Source organism: Lotus japonicus, chromosome 2 (genome assembly GCF_012489685.1).
Source record: "Lotus japonicus ecotype B-129 chromosome 2, LjGifu_v1.2".
Lineage (NCBI taxonomy): Eukaryota > Viridiplantae > Streptophyta > Magnoliopsida > Fabales > Fabaceae > Lotus > Lotus japonicus.
The window spans coordinates 32,090,380-32,117,048 of NC_080042.1; the positions used below are offsets into that span (position 1 = coordinate 32,090,380).

The 26,669-nt window shown below is 39.0% G+C and overlaps 3 protein-coding genes across 4 annotated transcripts; 1 reads left to right on the forward strand and 2 right to left on the reverse strand.

Annotated features, from left to right (window-relative positions):
• Window positions 1–92: 92 nt before the first annotated feature.
• Window positions 93–17,995, reverse strand: LOC130737895 (uncharacterized). Its single transcript, XM_057589753.1, has 6 exons — window positions 17,569–17,995; window positions 15,020–15,190; window positions 2,588–2,822; window positions 1,358–1,580; window positions 1,003–1,157; window positions 93–730 (listed from the first exon to the last, which is right to left on the reverse strand). The coding sequence occupies exons 1-5, from the start codon at window positions 17,926–17,928 to the stop codon at window positions 1,013–1,015; spliced, it is 1,134 nt and encodes a 377-aa protein (XP_057445736.1). The 5' UTR covers window positions 17,929–17,995; the 3' UTR covers window positions 93–730; window positions 1,003–1,012.
• A 1,983-nt stretch (window positions 17,996–19,978) lies between these two features.
• On the forward strand, window positions 19,979–21,411 carry LOC130735344 (uncharacterized). 2 transcript variants are annotated; one of them, XM_057587383.1, is made up of 2 exons: window positions 19,979–20,971; window positions 21,075–21,411. In XM_057587383.1, exons 1-2 carry the CDS (start codon window positions 20,783–20,785, stop codon window positions 21,339–21,341), a joined length of 456 nt encoding a protein of 151 aa, XP_057443366.1. In that variant the 5' UTR covers window positions 19,979–20,782; the 3' UTR covers window positions 21,342–21,411. Both variants share the same exon structure in this region; 1 of them encodes a protein (XP_057443366.1).
• Window positions 21,412–21,813: 402 nt separating this feature from the next.
• Window positions 21,814–22,474, reverse strand: LOC130735345 (uncharacterized). The gene is made up of 2 exons (XM_057587385.1): window positions 22,182–22,474; window positions 21,814–22,087 (listed from the first exon to the last, which is right to left on the reverse strand). Exons 1-2 carry the CDS (start codon window positions 22,338–22,340, stop codon window positions 21,872–21,874), a joined length of 375 nt encoding a protein of 124 aa, XP_057443368.1. The 5' UTR covers window positions 22,341–22,474; the 3' UTR covers window positions 21,814–21,871.
• Window positions 22,475–26,669: the final 4,195 nt, after the last annotated feature.

The following is a 26,669-nucleotide window of genomic DNA, read 5'->3' on the forward strand; positions in this document are numbered from 1 at the left end:
TTAAGGTTTAGAGTTTGGTTTGCTGTGAACTTTCAATTTGTTCCCGACAGGAAGGAAACTCCATAATGGACGTTTTTACGGCTATAAAAGACTAAGAATCACAAAATCAATGTCCCCAAATCTTCAAAATATTTGCAGTTGACAATAAAGCCAATACCATTATTTTCAAATAGAATGGTGACCACCAGAATAACCATTATAAAACATTTCCATACAATGAAATTTATCTCCTCACAACTGGACAACAAATCAAAATCCCAACAAAGATGTAAAGTGTATGTAATAAATTATCGGAACATGTTCACGAAATGTGGAGGCAGACTAGTTTATATGTACCTCAATGCAGATATGAGATATCTGAAGATATTGTCTCATATCTAGAGCATGTTTCGAAATTATTCTATAATTGATTTGAAACCAGAATTAATGCTGAGGAGAAGTTTTTGTGTGTAGCTTCTGGGTGCCAGAATTGATTAAACTGATCGAAGCATGCTTCTATTCTGGTTGCAATTTCAATTTCATAACAACCCACTGGTAGAAGTATATATGGCCTCATTTGCGTAGATCGGTGCTCTCCATCGCTCCAAACATAAATGTTAGGCATGCTTGTTCGTCAGTGGAAAACACAGATGCTGACTTAGTGGAAAGCAAGTCCACTGTACGGATGCTGATGAAGCAGTTATAGCAAGCTTCGTTTTTATAGTCAGCAAACATAATACCAGCAAGATCCCTAGCATGCAAGAACACAAATTTTCATATTCAGCATTTTAAAGAGGGAAAACAGTACAGTTAATACTATTTCATTAGCAAAAAGAATACTGATTAGGTGATGCATATATGAAACCAAAAGTAGCTAACATGTTCATAAATGAATTATATTAGGGCAACCATAACTCCTGGAGTGACAGCATCATGGGCTGATGTTTCAAGTGTTAGCATGGTTCCCGAAAATTTGGTACGATTTTGGATTGACATGAATCTAAGATATTTCACAGCAGTTACCTGTATGAATTCAACCATTATAAAGGTTAGGTCTGTTATTGTAGGTGAGCTCCTTACTTTCTTCCAAATATTTAAAGAAGGTAGATAGTGCAATTGCATCGTTTTGAGTGTCTCTCTCCACCAACCACTCTTCATAAAGTTGGACATTTACATCCCTGCCAGAAATTTTGATCCATGGTGAAAATACAGAGGATGATTAAAGGTTGGAATTGGAAGAAATGAAGTATGTCGGCATGGATTTATCTTTTTTTCTATGTACGAATAAAAAAATCCAGGAATAAATGAACATAAATGAAAAAAAATAAAACCACAAAAACAAAGATGTGAAGGAAGATTTAGGAAGTATCGTTAATACATCTTCAAGGCAAGAACTTCATAGTTTCTCCGTAGGTAATCAGCATACTTTGTAAGGGCATCCTGTGCATATGGTCTGCCCACAGTCCTTACTTCAGCAGCACTCAATAAAGTTTCCAGTGAACCGTGCTTTTTAATAAGTTTTAGAGCAGTCTTCCGGCCGAAACTAGGGACCACATGTTGGATGCCAGGAACGCCATCAACTTCATCACCTACTATACATCCTACAAAATGACAGCATATATTGATAGAAATGTTAGTCATGTTGCATTATATTTATTTAAGTAGTTAGTAGACAATAACACAATCACCTGTTAAGATTAAGAAGTGTCAGAAGGAAATCTGGCAGACATAGACCTCATTAGGAAGGTATTAGAGTATAATTAGCTTTGCTGTTTAGTGTTAATAATTACCTTTACTGATTAGAGTTGTTTTTGTTTCCTGATTAGTTGTAACTGATTGGAGGCACGTGTTCAGTGCGTGTCAGCACAGGATAGTTAGTATAGACACATAAGTGCGTGTTAGCACAGGATAGTTAGTATACTACAGACACAAAGAGTATAAATGACAGGTATGTAAACACTTGTTCATTCAATGTTAATTCATTTTTACCCATTTAAACTCTGAATCATGAGGTTTTCTTACTTTGAGAAGGTATATGTGAGAAAGAATAGAGGTGAAGCAGGGGATCACACCGCTTGAATAGATCCTAACTGTGTAACAAACTACTAACAACTGTTAGTTAATTAGATAGTTACCGAGGAGAGAATGTTAAATAGAAGAAAGTGGAACAGGACCAATTGTATCTAGATCTTATGAGGGTGTGATTCTCTGTACGGTTCATCTTCTTCCTACCATGTACTAGACTGTTGCAAGTTGCAACAGTACGTCAGCATATTCAGTAATAAAGTTTCATTTCAATCTGTCTATTATGATCCATTTATATCAAAATCCATATTTGTATTTCTTTGACTACATTCTAGTTCTTCAAGCAACAGGGTTCTACCAGATAAGCACTTATAAACGTTTTACTTTGTGAAAAGCCCGTCTAGTGGTATCTAATCAATACAACTTCAAAAATCCAGTTCATGATATCAAATGTTTTCTAATAGAAAACAAAAAATTGGTTGTTGTCCAGTTAAAAGTTTTTAATATATTGTCAATGGATATTTGTGTTAACATAAAATGTAAAGGATGGAAACATGAATATAGCTGTAGTGTATGTACTCACTAAGGCTGAGATCAGACTGGGGATCACAATTGTACTGGTCTCTGTAGTGCCTCAGGGTGTAGAAGGACCATCTCTGTAAATCTGGCAAAGGCATAACCATTTGCACATCTTCAGAAATAAGTTGTTTAAAATCCTTATCCGGGGAGGCAATCACCACTCGAAACCCTTTATTGAGAACTTGTCCAGCAAGTGTAGCTACAACATCATCAGCTTCATGGCCATCAATTTTTATAACCTACATGCTTTCATCAAATCACTAATGAATACTTTGATTGAATAAAGGTAAACATTGCTCTTTTGCTCACGTTCCTGAGAGCAAAGTTAACATTCTTCCATAATGATTGATGAATACAAAAATTAACTTAAAGAATGCTTAAGAAGAAAATGAATGGCATTAGTTAAGTCACTAGTTTCTGATAGGAACCAAATTCCAGAATCAAGGAAAACAGTACAGAAAAGATTCACTAAAAATACTGAGAGCTTTATTGAATTGATTAAAATGGATTACAGAGGAAATGGAGAACTCCTCCTTCTATTCCTTTACTCAGAGCAGAGCTCCGCTAGGAAGTTAGCACTTCCTAATCATTCTAATGTCTACAATATCCAAAGGTAATCCTCCACATTCCCTCAGCTATTCCTTATATTCAGTACTAACTTGCCAGCTCTCATTTCACCACCTGTCCCCCTTTCTAACTAACTTAGCCACTATTTCCCTTCTTACCCCTTCTAGAATACACCTGAAAGATTCCAGGCCTATTTGTCCTACTATGAATCAGCTCCTCATGTGGCAATGATGATGTGGAAATAGGGACCCTATCAACACCTCCTTCTTCAACTGCAACCTTGTCCTCAAGGTTGAATGAAGGAAATTGACTTTGCATCATAATGGTCTCTTCCCATGTAGCTTCTTCTGCAGACTTTCCCTTCCATTGGACCAAGACTTGCTTGGTGTCTTCATTTTGCTGTTTGACTGTTCGAGTAGCAAGTACAACCACAGGTTCATATTCCCCCATCTGATCCTCTCCTAAAAGTTCAGGAAGTTCTTCATCCTCTTGGTAACTCCCTACTGCCTTCTTCAGAAGAGATACATGGAACACTGGATGTACTCTTGAGTCAGGAGGAAGTTTCAACTTGTAAGCTACAGCTCCAATGCGTTCAAGAATCGGATAAGGACCATAATACCTGGCTGCTAGCTTGGCATTGATCCTTGTTACCACTGATTGCTGTCTATGGGCTCTTAGTTTGACAAAAACCCACTCTCCAACACTAAAACTCTGATCCCTCCTTTTCTTGTTGGCATAAGACTTCATTTTCTCCTGCGCTCGAAGCAATTGACTCCGCAATTGCCTTAAAGCCTCATCTCGATCCACCAAGTCCCTCTGTACTGCTTCTACCTTTGTCTCACCTTGCAACCAACGTGTGAGGGTTGGTGGAACTCTGCCATAGACCACTTCAAAAGGGGATTTGCCAGTAGACACGTGATAATTGGTGTTGAACCAATACTCAGCCCAATGCACCCAAAGCACCCAAGTCTTGGGTTGATCAGAAATAAAACAGCGTAAATAGGTTTCAAGGCACCTATTGACTACCTCTGTCTGCCCATCGGACTCCGGATGATATGCTGAACTCATCCTCAGTTGTGTGCCCTGCATTCTGAATATTTCCTTCCAAAAGCTGCTCATGAAAATAGGGTCTCGATCACTGACTATGGATGTCTGAACCCCAAGGAGCCTCACTATTTCCTTGCAAAACACCTCCGCGATACTCCTTGCTGTATAAGGATGCTTGAGAGGGATAAAGTGAGAGTATTTGGACAATCGATCAACCACGACCAATATAGCCTCAAATCCCCTAGACTTTGGTAATCCCGTAATGAAATCCATAGAGATTTCATCCCATATCTGTTCCGGAATAGGCAACGGTTGTAATAATCCCCCCGGGGATGTTGCTAAGTACTTTTGACGTTGGCATATATCATAGTTGCGCACATAGTTGATGACCCGAGGTTTATTCTATGTTTATCGAGTCCTTCTTGTTTCTTTCTTTTCCTTTTTGAGTCCTTTATTGAGTTTTTAGTCAAGTTGAGTCCCTTTTTATTCATAATTGCATCTGCATTAGTTTAGGTGTTTTTAATCAATTTATTTAGTCTTTTTATTAGTTTAGTTAGAGAGTAATTCCTATGGTCAGTTTTGAGCTGAAGTCCTTTGAATTCATGAGTGTTGATTGCACATTGAGGGTTTTATTTGCTGAATTGAATGATAGGATGATGAATTATCATGATTAATGACATGTTCCAATGAGTTACATTGTTGTTTTGATGGTTTCTTGAGATTCTTTTCAGGTTTGATAGGTTTTTGATGGCTAATGATGATGGTTGAAAGCTAAGTTAAGAGCCATGATGATAGGAGAAGTGGGAGTTACAAAATTGAAGAAAAACCAGATGAGCCACGCATGTGCGCCATGTATCCCACGCACATGCGTGGAGCTCCTGTTGGAAAACCTGATGCCCACGCATGTGCGCCGTCTGATCCACGCACATGCGTGGTGGCAAAATCTGATGCTGCGAATTGTGCGATTTTGAGCGTTTTGCCCACGCATGTGCGTGGAGGAGGCCACGCACATGCGTGGATTACCGCTGGAAACTCTATAAATAGGGATTTTGTTATTTCTTTTAGGTATCTTGTAACTTTTTGAACAAAACTTAGAGGTTTAGGTTCTTGGAGCTTGTGAAAGGCTTCTTGGCCCTCTTCTTTCAGGTTTTTATTCCTTTAGTTTGCATTATGAATTCCCTAGTCATGCTTGGCTAGTTTCTCTTTGTATTTTGGGTGAAGTGAACCTTAGTTCTGATTATGGTTTAGACTTCTCATTTTCTTATATGAATAAAGTTTCTTTTCCATGTATCTTTTCTCTGAATCAATATTCTCTTGAGTGCACACAAGTGTTTTGCTTTCTTCTTGCACAACGGAAGTTGGTGAGGATTAAGGGACTTGGGATTAGATTGATTTGTTTGCTATCACTTAGGAATAAGGGTAGGAACTTATTGTGTTGGCCTGAACTTATAAACTTCATTCTTCAATTGAATTGACTAGGCACTAAGGCATTAGGTTTGGCAAATGAAATTGAATGATTTACTTGATTAAGGAATTAACAAGTAGAGGTAGAGGCTATAACATCATGGATAAGGATTCTGAACTTCATATAAGAATTTGATTTGAGAACCATAATTGGACTAAGTGGAGCTTTGTCCAGGGTACTTCTTTTCTGAATTATAATTCTCACCTTTTACTCACAAGTGTTTTTCACACAATTAAACTTCAAACATATATTGCTTTTCCCCTTTACAATTCTGAACTTTAAAATCCTTGAACAATTTGATAAACAACTATCTCTGTGGTTCGATATCTTTTTATTACTTCGATCAATCCGTGCACTTGCGGAATTGCTATCAAGTTTTTGGCGCCGTTGTCGGGGATAGTTTTGTTTTGTTGATTGATTCTTGAGTTTTATTGCTTGGAATTTTTATTGCTTCATTGAATTGGTGCTACTAACCTGTTTGTGTGAAAGTGATTTTTACAAGGTTCAATGGATGCTTTTGATTTCAGTGGATTCCATGGATATGACCAATGCCAATACTATGACCAAGGATGGGAAAGACAACCCGATATCTTTTGGGAAGGTGATGGCAATTCCAATCCATGGGATCTACCAAGTCATCAATACTATGGAGAGTTTGAATATCAACCATTTGACCAGGAACAACCCCATCAATATCAAGAGAGCTTAGAAGAGAAAATAGAAGAGTTGGCACTCACCATGCAAAGTTTCATGAATGAAACCAGGGCCAGCTTAAGGAATCAAGAAGCTTCCATCAAGAATTTGGAGACTCAGTTGGAACATATAGCCAAAACCATAGCTGAAGGGGTCCTAGAATATTTCAGCCCTCAAGCTTTGGAGGAGGGAGAGCAATCACTTACTATCCATGAAAGTGACATTGTGGAGAAAAGTGAGGAGCCACAGAGTGAAGAAGAATCCCCAAAAGAATACTTCACCAATGTTCTTGAGACAAAAAGTGAAAATACAATGGGTGAGCAAATGGAAGATGTGATTGAATGGGGTGATGCTCATGATGTATCCATAGAGGATTTTGTTTTTGGACACAAAATTCAGAAAGATGAGGAGGAAACTCCAAGTCTTAGCATCAATATCAAGGACTTGTGGATCAATGGAAAGCATGGCAAGGAACAAGCAAGAGGGTGGAATTTTCTCAACACAAAATGGAAACAAATTAGTGAGAATTTTCTTAAACTCTCTATTCATAATTTGATTTATGTTGCCATGATATCTGGAAATGCAGATAATATGATGATGCAGTTGTGTCAAAATTTGCATGATCTAAAGGATCTAATGCAATTTGCTATAAACCCCGGCTAGAACTTTGAGTCCGGGGTAGTCTATCAAAGACTTAAAAATTGAGCTTCTTGGGAGGCAACCCAAGTCCAGGTTTGTTTTTCTTTAATTTGAGTTTGCTTTAATTTTGTGTTCTTCTATAAAAAAAAATCGTTTTCTTTTTCTTTTTAGGTAGTTAGTGCATCGAGTCTTTTGCATGTTTTGCTTTCTACCTTTGAGTCAGTATGGATATCCTTGGGTTTCTTGCTGCTATGCTGAACTTGCTTAAGTGGTTTCACCCTTGAATTAGCTGCTTCTTATTGAAAGTTGTTGATACTTCCATGTTTTTATCTTGTGGTCTTTGAACATGCTATTGTGATTGGAAGGTGAGGTAGCTTGATCTTACTTGCTTGAGTTCATAAGAAAGGATGTTTCACTTCAACACCCTATTGTTTTTGTTGAGTGCTGAGTGTCTCAAAGTTTATTCCTAACATGCTTGCACATACTTAGCTCTGTTTTGAAATGCATGTTGGTTGTTGCTTAGCGCTTGAATCTTTGAAGAGACTTGGTAGGAAATTATTTCTGGCCTCAGAACTTTGCTGAAATTGCATTTTTTTTCCCTAGTTGCCCAAGTTGAGCCTTATAATTGAATAATTTTTCTTGGCCCCCAAACTATGGTGAATTGTGTTGTTGGTGAGTGTCTTATGGTTTTGTTTGAGCAGGTAAAATTATAAAAGGAATTCCTTCCTAACAAAGAAAAGAAAAAAAAAAAGCTAGCTGAATTGTCAAAAGAAGGGCAAGTGCCTTGACAATTGAAAAACATAAGAAAAAGAAAATAAAATAAAAAGAAGGAAGGAATCCCAAAGTCTAAACATTCTGCTCAGGTTGTGTTGAATAAAGAAGTCACTCACCCCAACATGTTTTGAGAGCCCCTTGTGCTACCCTTTTTCTTGGTTTCCCTACCTTTACCCTAGCCAAAGTTACAATCATTTTCAGTCTCTCTGATTCTTGCTACTTTGCAACTAACTTTGATTTGATTGATTACCAGGGCTAAAGTTTTGTGCTTGTATGTTAGAGCACCAAAATGTGAGGAAAGTGTTTGATATGTGAGGAAGTTGATGAGCTCTTGCTTGGAAGTCTTGCTTACTCTTGCTGACTTTTCATCTTTAGTTGTGTGCATTTGACCTTTCTCTTGTTGTGTGAAGTATCTTGTTTTGAAAAGCTTAAGCAGCTGAAGAAGAGGTGATTTATTCTGTGCTTGAGGACAAGCTACCTTGAGTTTACGCTTGAGGACAAGCTGCCGTTGAGTATAGTGGTGTGATGACCCGAGGTTTATTCTATGTTTATCGAGTCCTTCTTGTTTCTTTCTTTTCCTTTTTGAGTCCTTTATTGAGTTTTTAGTCAAGTTGAGTCCCTTTTTATTCATAATTGCATCTGCATTAGTTTAGGTGTTTTTAATCAATTTATTTAGTCTTTTTATTAGTTTAGTTAGAGAGTAATTCCTATGGTCAGTTTTGAGCTGAAGTCCTTTGAATTCATGAGTGTTGATTGCACATTGAGGGTTTTATTTGCTGAATTGAATGATAGGATGATGAATTATCATGATTAATGACATGTTCCAATGAGTTACATTGTTGTTTTGATGGTTTCTTGAGATTCTTTTCAGGTTTGATAGGTTTTTGATGGCTAATGATGATGGTTGAAAGCTAAGTTAAGAGTCATGATGATAGGAGAAGTGGGAGTTACAAAATTGAAGAAAAACCAGATGAGCCACGCATGTGCGCCATGTATCCCACGCACATGCGTGGAGCTCCTGTTGGAAAACCTGATGCCCACGCATGTGCGCCGTCTGATCCACGCACATGCGTGGTGGCAAAATCTGATGCTGCGAATTGTGCGATTTTGAGCGTTTTGCCCACGCATGTGCGTGGAGGAGGCCACGCACATGCGTGGATTACCGCTGGAAACTCTATAAATAGGGATTTTGTTATTTCTTTTAGGTATCTTGTAACTTTTTGAACAAAACTTAGAGGTTTAGGTTCTTGGAGCTTGTGAAAAGCTTCTTGGCCCTCTTCTTTCAGGTTTTTATTCCTTTAGTTTGCATTATGAATTCTCTAGTCATGCTTGGCTAGTTTCTCTTTGTATTTTTGGTGAATTGAACCTTAGTTCTGATTATGGTTTAGACTTCTCATTTTCTTATATGAATAAAGTTTCTTTTCCATGTATCTTTTCTCTGAATCAATATTCTCTTGAGTGCACACAAGTGTTTTGCTTTCTTCTTGCACAACGGAAGTTGGTGAGGATTAAGGGACTTGGGATTAGATTGATTTGTTTGCTATCACTTAGGAATAAGGGTAGGAACTTATTGTGTTGGCCTGAACTTATAAACTTCATTCTTCAATTGAATTGACTAGGCACTAAGGCATTAGGTTTGGCAAATGAAATTGAATGATTTACTTGATTAAGGAATTAACAAGTAGAGGTAGAGGCTATAACATCATGGATAAGGATTCTGAACTTCATATAAGAATTTGATTTGAGAACCATAATTGGACTAAGTGGAGCTTTGTCCAGGGTACTTCTTTTCTGAATTATAATTCTCACCTTTTACTCACAAGTGTTTTTCACACAATTAAACTTCAAACATATATTGCTTTTCCCCTTTACAATTCTGAACTTTAAAATCCTTGAACAATTTGATAAACAACTATCTCTGTGGTTCGATATCTTTTTATTACTTCGATCAATCCGTGCACTTGCGGAATTGCTATCAATAGTCTTGTATGGTGCCCTTCATTCCCACCCAATATACATTGGCAGCGATTCTGCGGTACGTTTTGTTGAACCCAGAATGACCTCCTAGAGGAGTAGCATGAAACTCATTTAAGAGTGTGGGGATGAGGTGAGATGTGGAAGGGATGACCAACCTGCCTTCATACAATAAGACCCCTTGTTTGTATTCATACCCTGGCTTGGCAGTAGGGTCAAGAAGCAACTGTTTGATGATTTCTTGTAACTTGTCATCTTGGCTTACTTCAAACTGTACTTGCTGATTCTGCTCCCACAGAGGAAACGATGTGATGTGGCTCAACTCTGCCCCTTCATGGATCCTGGAAAGTGCGTCAGCCCCTTTATTCATCTTTCCTTGCTTATAGGCAATTTCAAAATCATACCCCAGAAGTTTTGCCGCCCAATTCTGTTGTTCTGCTGTGACTATCCTCTGCTGCATCAGTTGTTTCAAGCTTTTCTGATCAGTAGATACGGTGAATCTCCTTCCTAACAGGTAAGGTCTCCAATGTTGTATTGGCAAGAACCACTGCCATCAACTCCTTTTCATAAGCTGACTTAGACAAGTTTCTCACTCCCAAAGCCTTGCTATAATAAGCTATGGGTCGCTTGTCCTGCATTAGAATAGCCCCTATACCCACACCCGAGGCATCACATTCAATCACAAATCCTTTTGAAAAGTCTGGAAGAGACAGCACAGGAGCAGTGGTCAACTTCTCTTTTAATTCCTCAAAAGCTTGTTGTGCAGAAGGGCTCCACTTGAAATTATCCTTCTTTGTCAACTCTGTCAGCGGCTTAGCTATTTTCCCATAGTCTCTTATGAACTTCCTGTAATACCCGGTGAGTCCCAAAAAACCCCGTACTCCCTTCACATTTCGTGGAATTGGCCACTTAAGCACACTTTGTACCTTGCTTGGATCCACAGCCACACCTTTCTCATGTATCAAGTGCCCTAAGTACTCTATGGTTCGTTGGCCAAAAGAGCATTTCTTTCTATTAGCCACAAGTTGGTGTTGATCCAGCAGTTTTAATACTTCCTCCAGTTGTTCCATGTGAGCCTTCCATCCTTTACTATATATCAGGATATCGTCAAAGAATACTGGCACACACTTCCTCAATAAATGGCGGAAAACATCATTCATGAGACTTTGGAAGGTTGCAGGAGCATTCATGAGCCCAAAGGGCATTACCAAGTACTCATAATGCCCCTCGTGCGTCCGGAAAGCGGTTTTCTCAATGTCTGATTGCCTCACGCGTACTTGGTGATACCCCGATTTCAGATCAAGCTTGCTGTAAAAATCTGCTCCGTGCAACTCATCCAAAAGTTCTTCAATCACCGGAATCGGAAACTTATCTGGAATGGTGGCCTTATTTAGCGCCCTGTAGTCCACACACATCCTCCAAGAATTGTCCTTCTTTTTAACCAAGATCACCGGACTGGATACTCAAATTCAGTGATGTACTCATCCACTGTTCCCCCCTGCTTCAATTCTGTCAGTTGCTCGTAGATGTCGCCATCGCCGTGACCTCCATATCTTCCGAGCAAGGCTTCCTTCAGACCATCCCATGTTAATCCCTCTTCTTCCCCAATTAGTGAGTTGAAGAAGTGGATCGTAGGTCCCTCCATGCTCAGCTGAGCCAGCCTTACCTTAATCTCAGGTGCCGTCTCATGTACCTGGAAATAGATCTCGGCACGCGAGATCCATCCCGCCGGGTCATCGCCGGAGAAAGATGGTAGCTCCACCTTCTTCACCGCATGACGGTACTCAGATAGCGTTTCTTCACTCAGCGATTTGGGAGTCGGGTTCTTAGCGCCATCCTTCTCGATCGGTGGATCTCTCGTCGGCGTGCCCTTCGATGCTCCTCCTGAGCTGCCTTCATCGGCCATCGTCTTCCCCAGAACACGTTCAAGCATCGCTAGCAAACTCGCGTGATTCTCCTTCACAGTGGTTTGCACATCAACGAGTGTGGTGCGAACCTCAGAGATCTCATTCTCCAGAGCATTTACCTTCGCATCCATTTGTTTCTTCTTCGTTGGTGGCATTCACTGGCTCTTCCTCGATAATCCGGTAGGTCGGACCAATTGATAGGAACCAAATTCCAGAATCAAGGAAAACAGTACAGAAAAGATTCACTAAAAATACTGAGAGCTTTATTGAATTGATTAAAATGGATTACAGAGGAAATGGAGAACTCCTCCTTCTATTCCTTTACTCAGAGCAGAGCTCCGCTAGGAAGTTAGCACTTCCTAATCATTCTAATGTCTACAATATCCAAAGGTAATCATCCACATTCCCTCAGCTATTCCTTATATTCAGTACTAACTTGCCAGCTCTCATTTCACCACCTGTCCCCCTTTCTAACTAACTTAGCCACTATTTCCCTTCTTACCCCTTCTAGAATACACCTGAAAGATTCCAGGCCTATTTGTCCTACTATGAATCAGCTCCTCATGTGGCAATGATGATGTGGAAATAGGGACCCTATCAGTTTCCACATTGGTACTTATCAGTAATTATAATTATAATCTTACACTAAAATAAAACCCAAGATAAATGATAAGACCCCAAACCTATCTAGTTGGAGGAATGAGTGTATGGAGCTTAGAAAAGGGTATCAGATTTTAAGAGATTTTGTTGTTGTAAAAGTCATGACTAAGTACTAAGTACCAAAAAATGGCATAAGTTGGCAAAGAAAGAGGCCGTAGCCTGTTAAGGAGGACCCAAGATCTTAAAATTGTTAATATAATCCATCACTTTATAGCCCACTATCCATAGGTTGTAAATGACAGTCAACTTCACCATGCGCTAACTCAACAAACTTTAGGATTAGAAAATATTGCTGAATATTTCCAATCAGAAGCCTGCCAAAGCCAAGGTAAAATGGAGAAGAAAGGTAATGTTATTTATAAGAATTAAGAACCAACAGCTTTCAAAACTCTACATGTGTGATCATATCAAACAGGATCATTTCTAAGGATAACAGGCATAGTTGAATAGATATTAGAAATATGATTTTCTTTTCTTCTATTTGTGCCTGAACTCCATTAGGCTATCAGTCGTTTTCTTTTTCTTTTCCAGACAAGGGGAGGGCTTACCCTCCCTTCCCTTCTCTTCCCCTCAAAGTCTTCCATTTCCCTCCCTAAAAAACTCTCAATTACAGGCTAAAACTATTATGCCCTTAATATTTAAACTAAATCCACGTAGTACTAGTAGTAGGTTCTACTGAGGTAGCACATTGACTTGAGATATGGCTAATGAAGTTCTTATAAATGATAGGGAATCCTCACCCTAAGCTAGCTTTTGGAGTTACACCTAACTCATCCTAATATAGTGTAATAGCCAATTCTTGGGCCGCCATTTGAATTTAAAATTAAAGAATTAACCTGACTCACCCTGTAGATATCCCATGATGGGATAAGGGCATTCTGAACTCCGATGAATATGAAGTTTGTGATCTCCACGCTTTAGATGCCCAGTCCTAGGCACGAGGGGGGAGGGGGGGGGGTTCTCCCCTAATTGTTTGTGGCAAGACTGTAATTTAAAAATTGACACGTATTTTGAAAGGTTCTTCCCTTTCTCCCAGTGAAAATGCAATGACTATTATCTATTTCAACAACATAGGAAGAGCTGTACTTCTCTACCATTGCTTTGGGGTTCGGGGAATAACTAATTTAAACAAGAAAAGTATGCATTTAGTTTTTAAGCAATTTTGAGAATGAAGGATGGGTTTTGGTTGTTGGTTTCTTTGCAGGTCATCGACGGTGGTGCTTCTAGAGTGGAGTTTGGGTTTGACCATCTCTTTGCTGTGTGGGTTAAGCCAGGAGCGTCGAGGCTACAGTTTCCTTCCTGCCTTAATGTTTCTCTCCCTTGACTGTCGCGTTTGAGGAGGTGGTCTGGTGGCTGTGTTGGAGCTTGCATGCTGCTGGTTGTTGTTTTCTCGTCTGGCCTTCTTTCGTATCTAGTTTTTCTTTTTTATCTTTGTTTATCTCTGTTTGTTGTTTTTCTGTAGGTACGGGTCTCAGCTCTATGCACTTGTGGGTTTTTGTTAGAAACCCAGAAAAATGGAAGGAATAGACTGAAATTAACTTGTATTATTTACTGAGATTCTGGTGAAATCACCAAGAATCAATGTAGCAGTAGTTACAGACAAGGTTGTCAGACTCGTGAGTCTAAGCAGACTCGTTTTGGGTAGGTAGACTCGACTCGTAGACTCGACTCGTAGACTCGACGAGACTCGAGTCTACCAGAAATGAAAATTTACTAAGTATAACCTTGTCACATGAAGAATAAATACAAACATATAATCTAATTATAAGAGCATCCAAGATTTTTTGAAGCAAAGAAGGAAGAGGAACGCGATAGAGGTTGAAAATAGGTTTAGTTTTAGGGATTTTTAATAAATTTGGGATTTTTTAACTTAAAAAAAAAAAAAAAAAAACTTGACTCGGTGACTCGGTCACCGAGTCAGACCGAGTCAGGCCGAGTCAGACCGAGTCAGGCCAGAAAACGAGTCTGACAGCGAGTCGACTCGTTTTTCCTATGTAGACTCGCGAGTCAGCGAGTTAACTCGCGAGTCTAACAACCTTGGTTACAGATGGAAAAAAATAATAAACGAAAAGATAGCAGAGGCAAATTAAAGAGTGCCTCCATTCTCTCCCAAGTCCAAGCCTAATCTCAATTCAAGCCTACCCTCTCTCACACAATACATGCTTATATAATCCCCAATCCCTCTCTCTTTCCCACTACCTGCACAGCTCATGCCACCTCAGCAGGTGGTTACTCCTCTCGTGGGAATTGATTTGGTGCATTGCACCTCTTCTTCTTATTTCCATGGACTCTAGTAGTATTGGGCCTATCCCTAACAATTGGGTTCCTATCAGTTTTTCTGTGGGGTTTTTAGTTTGCTTGACTAGGTTGGGTCCTTGTTTCTCAAATGGGGATCTATCTTGCAGAGTCGACGCTAAGGGTTTTTGGATGTGTGGGGATGTTTAGAGGTTTTTGGGAGGTTTAGAGTTTTTTGGGAGGTTCTTTTTGTGTAGGGCTGATTTGCTTTGCTAGTTGGCTTGGTTACTGTACCCGCTGTTGAGAGGGTTGTTTCTCAACGTTCTTATATATATATAAATTTCATTTTCAAAAATAAATTAAATAATATCTCACAACAAATGATGTACTACTCATCAGAAACAAAAATTATATAGAAACATGCCTTAAATGTACAAGAGAAATAGAATTATAGTAATGATTCAGGATAACTCACTGGTATGTTGCACCTTCCAAGGACATCATTTATGACTTGATTGAACCTCCCCACATGACCACTTGAAAATCTTTGCATAGAAGATAGGTGTCTCGTGAACTTTTTCCTATGTGCCTTATAAGAGGGTAGCAGCTTTCTGCGATGCTCACTGCCCCTTTCTCCATCAATAACCTGCCCAATCATAACAATGCCTAAGATGGAGAAAAAAAGAGGGAAATAAAAATAAAACATAAAAAAGAGGTGGAGAAGGAAACTAATGACCAATCACATTTTGTCTTGTTATTTATTTTGATGAAAGACAGGAAGAGATGTATTATTAATGAGAAAAAAAGACAAGAGAAGAAGCATATCAGGGTGAGATTACCCTCACCAACTGAAAAAATATGACGAGAGACAAAAGAAAACAACAGAAGCAGGCAAACTAGGAATGCAGCAAAACAAGCTAATCCATTTGCAAATCAGAGATTGCAACAATCAGGCACAAGCACTAGATAGAAGCTAAGTTACTGAGAACATATCCCAATCTCAAAGCCATTTTAAGAGCAAGGATATTATTCCCTTAAAGAATGTTTGTCTTCTGCTCCAACTACAAACATTAAAAATTATCATAGGTTCCACCCTGCCAAGAAATTTTAGGCTCCTTCGTAAACGAACACAGCAAACTGCTCACTGGCAGAGAAGCACACCCACTGCTCATATAAAAATCTCAAAAAGGCAACCAACTGGAGCACATGATTTCTGTACAGGAAATCACACCCAATTGTGGTACAACAGGCAAGCACTCTAACTGGTTCATCCAAATTGCCTCCAGTACCATCCAACCTCATGGAAAAATTAAAGGATGACTGTTGAATATTTTTTTTCATCAAATAAATTTTCAGCTCCATTCCTTTAAAGGTATATTTGCACAGGAGATAAACTTTAATTTAAAACTAAATAATTTTTTCAAATAAAAGAAATCATGAAACATAGTGCTAATTCCCTTCATACTTTTATATAAGTTGAATGCAGAAACCCAATTTTGATCCCCAATTAGGGCAATTTTTTTCATCTTAGTCCTACACTAATGAGGTACTCAAGGCCTTTGACTAGTCCCAACGAGAAAAGCTAGCCCTTTAACTTTGGGAGTTAAAGACATAAATACATTCTTGATTCTTCCAATGTGGGACTCCAGGCCTATGCCTATACAGATTTGGCTCCTCTGAAGCGAGGGACTCAGTTTAGAAGTTAATGTAAACTAACACAACCGTAGATTGAGAAATCAATAATTGTGATTTAAAGAACATCATAATGTGCTATGCATGTGCAACTATGTGATCACACTCACAACCGTTGATTTTTCAATATGACTAACTTTACCTTCTAAAAGTGAGTCCCACACTTTAAAGGACCCAAATTCTATCTGAAACCTTCCAATTAGATTCCAAGACCTTATAAACCCTAAACTTTCAATATGGGGACTTCAATCCTACACCTTTGAGTTCCTATCAACCTTCAAATTGCATCCTAACATTTCGGTTTGGGAGTCGACACGGTGCATGTTTGGAAACTCGTTGAGAAACCAAGTTGAAACCAAAATCATGGTGGGCAGAAACAATTTCCCTTAGATTAGGTTTTTGTCCATTTCAACGTGGTTTTCCAATGAGTTTCCAAACATGCATCATAAACTTATTCTTTCAATGTGGTTTTCCAATGAGCACTGAGTGTCCTGTGTTGCCATCCCAACATAGTACACTCAGTGCTCATCTAAAAATCTAGAAAATGCAACCTACTACATATGATTTCTGTACAGGCAATCACACTCAAATGTGGTATAACTAGCAAGCACTCTAACTGGTGCATCCCACTTGGCTCCGGTACCAATTTCTTAACATCAAAACATCCAACCTCATCAAAAATTAAGGGAAGACTGATGAATATACTTTACTTTAATTTAAAACTTAATAATTTTAAAATAAAAGAAATCACTAAACTCAGTGCCACTTCCCTTCATACATTTATATAAGTTGAATGCAGAAACCATATTTTCAACCCCCTTATTGACAATTACTTTCATATTAGTCCTACAGTAATGAGGTACTCAAGGTCTTTGACTAGTCCCAGCGACAAAAGCTAGCCCTTTCAGTTTGGGAGTCGAGATACTGCATGTTTGGAAACTCGTTGGAAAACCAAGTTAAACCAAAATGATGGTGGACAGAAACAATATCCCTTAGCTTAGGTTTTTGTCCATTTCACAGTGGTTTTCCAACGAGTTTCCAAACATGCACTATAAATTTATTCTTCTAGTGTGGGACTCCAGAGTCCAGACCTGTACCTGATACCTTGCAATTAGATTCCAAGACCTTATAAACCCTACATTTTCAATGTGGGACTTCAGTCCTATACTATACCTTCCAATTGCATCCTAACATTTCACCAGTAAAATTAGATAAAAAAAAATATGTTGAGGATTAGTGTTTCTTTACTCAAATTTGAAGCTACAAACATAATGATAATTGATAAAGAAGCATGTTGGGGAATAAAAGGATAACAGAGAGAAAAGAGAGTACCGCAATGACAGGGTCGTTGTTAGTTACTTGAGAGAGAAAAAGAGAGAGCCATCTACCAAAAGAGTGCATGCTGGGCTTACTTCCTTCATAACAGAGAGGATTAACATCTAAAAAGAAGACCCTTTTCTTCCCAGTTTTCTTCTCAGGCAGAGATTGCGCACCAAGTGTTTGTTCCAATGACCAACCCAGTGGCTTTCCCTTTGGTCGTGGCTGTGTGTTGGTGGTTAAGGTCAGTGCAATTGGGGTTCTTCGAGATTTGTAGGAAACGGAAGTGGTGAAACAAGTTGGTTGAATGTAAGTGCCTGAAAACAGGGTTGTTTCCAATGTTCTCATCTTCTCTGCTGACATCGTAGTTGCCATCCCACCGCTTTGCTTCTTTCTCAGGCGTGGCTGTTGGAAAGGAAGATGGGTTTATTGTGTTTTTTAGAATGCCAAGTAAAATACTAACATTAAATTAAAAAATAGGGTTAAACGTGAAAAAGTCCCTGAACTTTGAGCGAAATCTGAATTTCATCTTTCACCGGAAAATCTTCCTAAATAGGCCCTCAAACTACCTTAAATGGTTGGAAATCATCCGTGCCGCCGATCAACCTCCGACCGTCGTGCCCATGTGTCATTTTGGATCTTATGTGAACATGTCACATCATTTAATGAAATTACGTGTAATTGTTATAAAAAAAACCAAAAATAATTAAATTGTAATTAACCCCGCAAATCTTCTTAATTAACTCAAACTAATTATCAACTAACATCGTCAACAACATCATCATGTTCAACATCTTCATCATTTATTTCTAAAAAAAACACAACATCATCTATTTAAAAAAAATCTTCATCGTCAATTAAAAAAACCACGTTATCCCGGAGGTGTTGGTGTGGTGGTGATGGCGAGGTTTCAGTGGATGATGGGGTGGTTGCGGTGACGGAGCGGCGGAGGAGGGGTCGGCCAAGGAAAGTCTTGGAGGATGGAAAGCATAAGGAGGTAGGGATTCAGATTACTGAGGTCGCTGAGGTACCAGTGGTAGAGGTTTCTACGAGTTTGGTTTCTTCTCTGATTCTCCCGGAGGCTCGCGGTTCCGCTCGTGCTTTGACGAGAGCTCGTAAGGACTTCTTACTTGCCAAACAACTTGGATTCGTCCCCACCCGTTATGATGAGGAAGCCATTCAGAGCTTTGCTGACCATCTCATCGCTTCCCATTCGAGACTTTATGGAGATCCTTAGCGGAGCGTTTGGTTTGGTCTGATCGTTTCTGGGTCTGGTTTTGGTTTTCATAGGTGTTGCTGTGCTGCCATTTTTCTTGTTTGCCCCTCTTGGTTTTGTCTCTCTTGCGGTCTAGGCTTGCTCTTTGATGGGTTTTTTTTTTGGGTTGATCCGCCGGTGCTGGTTGTTGTATTCTAGTTCTGCCGCGTGGGCTTTCGGGGTTGGCAGTGTTCTTTGGGTTGTTTCTCTTAGGCTTTAGGGTTTTTTCTGTGTCTTTTTGATCCCTTTGAGGAGGGTTGTGAATCTTGTTAACTTCCTCATCATTATATCAATATAATTCTGTTTTGGCTTAATTCCAGTTTGGGCCCCTGATGTTTCAAGAATGGGCGATCCGCACCCCCCGTGTATAAAAGTTGCGGTCAAGCTCCCCTTTGTTACAAAACTGTGCTAACGAGGCCCTTCTGTTAGCTTCCGTCTGTTGACCAAACGGAAGTGGCTTACGTGTATTTTTAATTTCTTTAAACCTTTATTTTTTTTCAAAAACATTCCCTCTAAATTGACCAAACCCGATTCCCCCCAAATTTTTCCCAAATTGAACCCTAAATTCACCATTAGAACAAAGAGAAAGTGTGCGCCTTCAATCCCTCAAGTTCCTGGGTTTCTATCTCTGAATCGAACGGTTGCAGACCAAGATTCGTGCATGGCAAGGAGAGGGAGAGGTCGTGGACGGCGTGGATCGGCTGGAGCAAGGAATCCGAGGCAAACCCCTTCGCTGTCGAACAGTGAAGCTCCGCATGTGGTCCACACTGCTGGCCATTCGAGGTACCTTTTCCCTTCCTCTCTGTCGTTTCCTGTATATTTTATGGTTCAGGGTGTTTAATTTATTGCAATTTACTGTGGTTGTTGGAATCTAGATTGGCAACTGTACATATTTGGCATGGGGGAAAGTTTGTGACTCACCCTACGTATGACTATATTGATGGGGTCTGTGAAAGTGTTGAGAAGTGTGATGTTGATACCATAAACTCAATTGAGTTGGTAAAATTAGCCAGAGGTCTAGGTTACAGGTCCTTCAAAGTGTGGTACCTTCAACCTGGGTTTTCCCTTCAACATGGGTGCAGACACTTTTCAAATGATAGTGATGTGGTGAGGTTATTGGATGAGCACATTGGGGCTGATGAGAATGTTGATCACAGATTCTGTGTTAAACATCTCTATGGAAATTGGAGGAAGAAATACCCTGGACAGGAAATGAAAGGAGCACTTTGGTCTGCTGCAAGAGCAAATACTATGTCACATTGGGAGAAGACAATGGATAAGTTGAAAGAATTGAATGAGGAGGCTTGGAATGACATGAAGCAGATACCTATCAAACAATGGAGCAGAGCTGGCTATAGCACATACCCAAAATGTGACTTGCAAGTTAATAACATGTGTGAGGCCTTCAACAGAGCAATCCTAGAGTATAGGGATAAACCTATAATCAACATGCTTGAAGGATTGAAGTTCTATCTTACCAACAGGATTGTGAAGCAAAGGGATATGGTTATTAGGTACCAGGGTGATCTATGTCCAACCATTCAGAAGAAATTAGAGGTGTCTAAGAGAGACGCTGCTGCATGGCTTCCTTTATCTGCTGGAGACCCTAGGAATTCACTTTTTGAAGTAACTAATGGGACTTGGAAGTATGCAGTGAACTTGGATGGTAAATCTTGTGCATGCAGAAGGTGGGACCTAACTGGTATCCCTTGCTGCCATGTTGTAGCTTGCATATGGTACAACAACACCAGGCCTGAGGATTTTGTAGACCCTTATTACTGGTAATTGTGTTAATGTTGTATCTTGTATTACTGAAATTGTATGTTGCATATCTTGTATTACTGATATCATCTCATTTATGTGTTTAGGAAAAGTACGTTTTTGAGGACATATGAAAATATCATACTACCATCAAATGGTCCTGACTTGTGGCCTAATCCTGGGAATAATGTATTGCCAATCATCCCACCAGCAATGAGGAGGGCTCCTGGAAGACCAAAGAAAAAAAGGGTGAGGGCTGCTGATGAGCCCAGAGATCCACATAAGCTGCAAAGGTTTCAATCAACTGTCTTTTGTGGCAACTGTAGAAGGGCAGGCCACAACATCAGATCATGCAAGGCAAAAACAGCTGCTGATATTGTTATTCCACCAGGAGGGAATAAGGTAATGATTTGCAACAACTAACTTATTAATTTGTTTTAAATTTATTTTCCTTTCCAACTTTTTTTTATTTCAGCTCTGGTTATTTCATGTTTGGAACTAACAGAAACAGAAGAAGAAGACTAAAGAGGCAAGTGGCAGTGGAACAACTGAGGGAGCAACAACTCAGCAACCACCCCTAAACCCAACTAATGGAGCATCTCAGCAACAACCCCAGGGAGCATCTCAGCAACCACCTCAAGGAGCACAATTCAATGTTGGTGTCTTGACTCAAGAAGTTCCATCACAGGGAGGAAGCTCAAGAAATGAAGTGGGAACTACATCAAGGACCAAAAAGAGGTCAAGAGCATCATTGAGTGTTGTGGAAACTTAAGACAGTCTCACTTGAAGAAGGCTGCAACATTATGTGTTTTGATTAAGTGGGAACTAGTTAGGCATATTTTGATGTTTTGGCCCCTTTAATTATGATGTTTTGTGAACCTTAGTTATGATGTTGTGGGAACCTTAATTATGTAATTTGTTATGTTCCTAACTTACCTTTGAAGGTTATGAACCTAAATTATGTATTTTGTGGTGTTTTAATTAAGCATGATACCTTTGGAGCTTCAAAGGTTGTGTTAATTAAGTATGATTTGGTTTCTGTGGACATGATTTGGTTTCTGTGAACATAATTTGGTTTCTGTGTTAATTAAGGATGATGTGGTTTCCTTGTTTTGTAACATGCATCAGGATAGATAGCAAGCCATAGCAAAATTAAGGTAATATAGCAACATAGAAACATAGACTTTAGACTAAACTGTGAGAATTCTCATTGCATTAGAATATCAAGTAGCAATTAGGCTACCAATTACATTCCACCATAACCAAGTAGGCTTAATTCCTAACCAGTACATGACATGAGCCCTATTTCCTAAGGTAAATTTTCAGCAACAACATTACAATCACAAGCAGAAAAACTGCACTAAGTCCCCACCCAATGACACAACACCTAGTCAAATAGATCTCCTTCTTCTTATGCACTTCAAGCTTGCGGATTAGCCCAGAAATAACCTTCCTATCACGTACATTGCCTTCCCCATCATACCAATGAAAATATGAGCACAACCTCCTCCCATAAACCTGAAAAGGAAACCCAGAAATATTACAAACATTGTCAATGATATTTTCCAAACTAAGATGAAAAGGAAACCCAGTTTCGATTGTCAAAACTTACTTGATATTTTCCACATCCATAGAATCGCCGGCCAGCATTTTCACCCACCCAACATGTAACTAGTTTCGACTCAGCCCCACAATCGCAAACCCTTGTCGTTCCTCGAACAGACCCATGGGTCATGGAGCTTCCACTTGACATTTGGCTTCCTCTTTCCATCTATCGCAGCAGCGACTTCCTGGGGGGAATCGGTTCTTCAAGCTACTGCTATCGTCTTCTCCCTCGCACCGGTTCTTCAAACTACTGCTATCTTCTTCTCCCTTTCTTTTCTCTTCAACAATGGTGAAATTAGGGTTCAATTTGGGGGATCGGGTCTTATGAATTGGGGGGGGGGGTGATTTTCATGAAAAAATAATTGCTTAAAGAAAATATAATAACACGTGGCCGCCACGTCAATTAATGAAGCCACTTCCGTTTGGTCAACAGACGGAAGCTAACGGAAGGGCTTCGTTAGCACAGTTTTGTAACAAAGGGGAGCTTGACCGCAACTTTTATACACGGGGGGTGCGGATCGCCCATTCTTGAAACATCAGGGGCCCAAACTGGAATTAGGGTAACAATGTTATCATCATCTTCAATATTTTTTCTCAACCTTAATAATATATAAATTATAAAGCTCATCCACCAAAGTTGGTCATATTATGTTTTGAATGACACATGTATGTTACTGATTGACTCTTCCTTACTATTTTCCACACGTGTTTCTTTCATTGATCTAAATTGTGTACATAAATGAATAAATAACTATTTAATTATAAACTTCCTCTCCATATTCAGTTAGCAACTCCTCGTCACTCAATTTCTTTTTCCATTCAAATTTCTCCATTAGATAAATACTATTCCTGTTACAGCTTCAAATTAATGAAATTATAATTATTTTCAATATTAAAACAAAACTTGAAATGGGATTTTATTCTGCCCATCTCTTCTTCCATAATGTTGGAACTGCTTGGATGCTAAAAATGGAATTCCGTTAATTTCTTCATTATAAGTTAAATTACTAATTTTATGACAATTAATTTGAATATTAGTGATTTTTTATAATAGGAACTGCTTCACCGTTAATTTTGTAACGCCCCAATTTCTCAACTGAGGAATCACATTAAGTAACCTAACAAAGTCTAAGGACTATTCTGCAATCCCTAAAAACCAAGGGTATATTTTTTGAAAATGACTAAATACCATAGGGTTGGAAACATTACATAACTTTATTTAAATAACCTGTTTCCCGACATAATAATGTACATAACATAGAGTAGTTCACAACACCATAAACGGGGTTCCAAAATAAGTACGCTCACTTAGACAAGTGTCGAAGATAAGGTTTAAACAACAGAGTTTTCAGATGGAGAAAGAAACTCAGACATAGTCCACCAAAAAGGGAGAAGCAACTGCTTCATCCACCTTTACTCGACCGCCCACAATCACGGTCTCCAACTCGAACAGCTAAGCTTCAGCGGAAGGCTCTCCATCGCCTAATAGCGTTAAGCGCCCAAACAACAAGAAGCAAATAGAAAGGGTTAACTCCATGCAATTACCACATAATGAAGAGAAAAGCATGTTATTCAAATCTAATACATGCCATGGTAAGTAAGCTACCAATTTAATTCCGGATAGATGACAACTCATCCTATCGATCATGAAATCGAATAATATATTTAACAGAATTAAACATATCAGCAAAATCAACGATATGGTTTTAAAACAGATACCAACAAAACTTAACAACATAAACTAACTCAGGAATCAATGACTTAACAGCATAGGTTAATTCAGAAAACAATAACTTCAACAATATAACATCAAATCAGATATCAACAATCCTCAACAATATAACGACAAATCAGATAACAATAATCCTCAACAATATAACAACAAATTAGATATCAATAATCCTCAAAAATATAACAACAAATCAGATCTCAATAATCCTCAACAATATAACATCAAATCAGATATCAATAATCCTCAACAATATAACATCAAATCAGGTATCGACAATCCTCAACAATATCAATCAAACAATAACGTCTCGCAAGACGGGACAGTCCTGTGAAAATATCCACTCCACTGTCACTAAGTAACGCCTCGAAGGACGGGATAGCCATGTGAAAATATCCACTCCACTACCACTTGATAACGTCTCGCAAGACGGGACAGTCCTGTGAAAATATCCACTCCACTGTCACTAAGTAACGCCTCGAAGGACGGGATAGTCATGTGAAAATGTCCACTCCAATGCCACTTGATAACGCCCCGAAAGACGGGACAGTCATGTGAAAATATCCACTCCACTGCCACTTCAAGCAAATCAAAACATCTCATTCAACTCAGTAGTCACTCAAACAACAATCTCAAATTCAATAATCAAAACAGGATAACCACATGTTATTCATATTATCAACCAACATAAATCAATTCAATTACATACCAACTCAGTTCAATGACAGAAACCAGTAAACTGCCGAAACCTCTCAGAAAACGGAGACACACGTCTCAATAAGTTCACTCGGCCGAAGCCTCCAGAAAACATTTGGCACAAGCCTCAGAAACAGTCAACATAAGCAAGCATACAACATTGCAAGCATACCAACTTTTCCATCAATTGCCAATCAAATTAAACATCTTCATCTCAAGCGCATGCAGTGCGAATAAATCATGCAAGACTCAAATGACGCTCTAAAACTGAGTTACCCTTACCTTCGTGAGTAGAAGTTGTGCATGGAAATTGCGAACCTAGAACAAGGAAACACAATCGTCAACACAAGCCCTACTAGAAACAACACTATCTAATAACACTAATTGAAACCGGAAAGAAAGCTTTTAAAGCTTCAGAGTTCACATTTAGGCACGAATGGACAACAGAGACTTCGTTCGCTAAAACGAGCATAACTCGAGCTACATAACTCGGAATGACACGAAACCAATGCCAAAATTTCGACAATTGAAAGAGCTACGCAATGGCTCAGGTCATAGAGACCCAAAAATTATTTTTGGACACGGTACCCTAACAAACAGGTTTCGGCCACTTTAGAAAATAGGGTTTCCGAACTTTTTCTTCTATCTAAATCAATTCCTAGGTATTCTTAGGCGATATCTAGGCCAGGGAAACTCTTGGAAAAATTATCGGATCGAAAACTAGAACAGGGGTATTTTGGTCAAGATTTTTAGCTCGGAAACTCAAAATCAGAATTTCGAAAAATAAATTGGATGAGGTCGATACCAACGACGTTTATGACGACTAATCCTACTGACGCTAAGCTCAGTCGAGAGTTTTTGATTCAAAAAGCAGAACCTCAGCATAAAATGGGTATTTTGAGCAGAATTGAAGTTCTGCGGCGATTCGGCGAAATGTAATCCGCTAAACATGCTCTTGGGCATGCAGGGAATAAGTTTAGACAGATAAATCAAGTTATTTGGACAGTTTTACAAAAAGCTCAAAACTTTGAGCATAGAAAGACATAGAGAAAAGCGACATAATTTACGATCAGAGGTAAGGAAAAACATCAGTACCTCGAGGCCTACGCGTAGCAACGAACAGAGCGACGATCATACAAGAATCGGCGAAAATTAATTCTCCCCTCCTTCCTCCTCAAGCTCTCGGCTGTGTGTGTGTGTTGGTGGTGATGATATTTTTTTTTTATTTTTCAAGCTATTTATAGAAAATGAAAAACGCGGGAAAATGAATATTTCGCGATTCCGATTTTTCCTGCACATTCCTCTGTGAATTATAAGATCGAATCCGGCGACAGAATTTCAACACTCGAAACAGGTTTCTTAGAATTTAAGCAAATGATTCACTAACGGTGTTAATCGATTTAACCCGAAAAGTTACTTTTTGCAGTTGATGTCGGATGACAAAACTTCCTTCTAAAGAAAGATTAGAAACATCGAAAGAAATGTGTGTACGAGTGTGGAATCTTCATTTGAAGCTCCGAATAGAAAAATTCTTCATCAACGGTTTACTTTAAGGTTCTTGAGCTATCAGGGATTCAGTTTCGGCAAACTTCCGAGAATCGAAAACGATCATTCGTACATTCCAGGGTTTCGTGTCGAAACACTTGTCGTGGAAAGGAATAAGAGAAATTCTTATATTCCTCTGAATATTTTTGAATATCGTTTCTACAGTGCTTTAAGAGCAGATTAGCCATTTACTAACGTTTTTGCCCTAAGGCAGAAGTGAATAAGACTCGTGTTATAACCTATAGCGACTATAGAACTATTCTTAGTCATTCCCTGAACTTTCTTTCTCATAATACTAATCCAAACATCAAACATAAGCCAAGTTTCTCTCACGCTTACACAGAATCCTATGCGTGAGGTGGAAATTAATTAATTTATTTTAATTCTAAAATCCTGAGTCTTACAAATTTCTCCCCTCATACTGCTTCTGTTGTTAGACTCTTTAATATTGTCATTTCTCTAGCTTTGTAGTTGCTTATCTTTGTCTGTTGTCATTCATCCTCTTCCCTTTGGCAATGTTTGCCT

Coding starts and splice junctions, on each gene's coding strand:
- LOC130737895 (XM_057589753.1), bottom strand. CDS start 17,928: ATGGCAACTACGATGTCAGCAGAGAAGATGAGAACATTGGAAACAACC. Junction 2,823..15,019: donor TTGGAAGGTGCAACATACCA/GTGAGTTATCCT, acceptor GAAAGCATGTAG/GTTATAAAAATTGATGGCCA. Junction 1,581..2,587: donor CCAGTCTGATCTCAGCCTTA/GTGAGTACATAC, acceptor GTCATTTTGTAG/GATGTATAGTAGGTGATGAA.
- LOC130735344 (XM_057587383.1), top strand. CDS start 20,783: ATGAGGAGGGCTCCTGGAAGACCAAAGAAAAAAAGGGTGAGGGCTGCT. Junction 20,972..21,074: donor TTCCACCAGGAGGGAATAAG/GTAATGATTTGC, acceptor TGGAACTAACAG/AAACAGAAGAAGAAGACTAA.
- LOC130735345 (XM_057587385.1), bottom strand. CDS start 22,340: ATGGAAAGAGGAAGCCAAATGTCAAGTGGAAGCTCCATGACCCATGGG. Junction 22,088..22,181: donor ATGGATGTGGAAAATATCAA/GTAAGTTTTGAC, acceptor TTTCCTTTTCAG/GTTTATGGGAGGAGGTTGTG.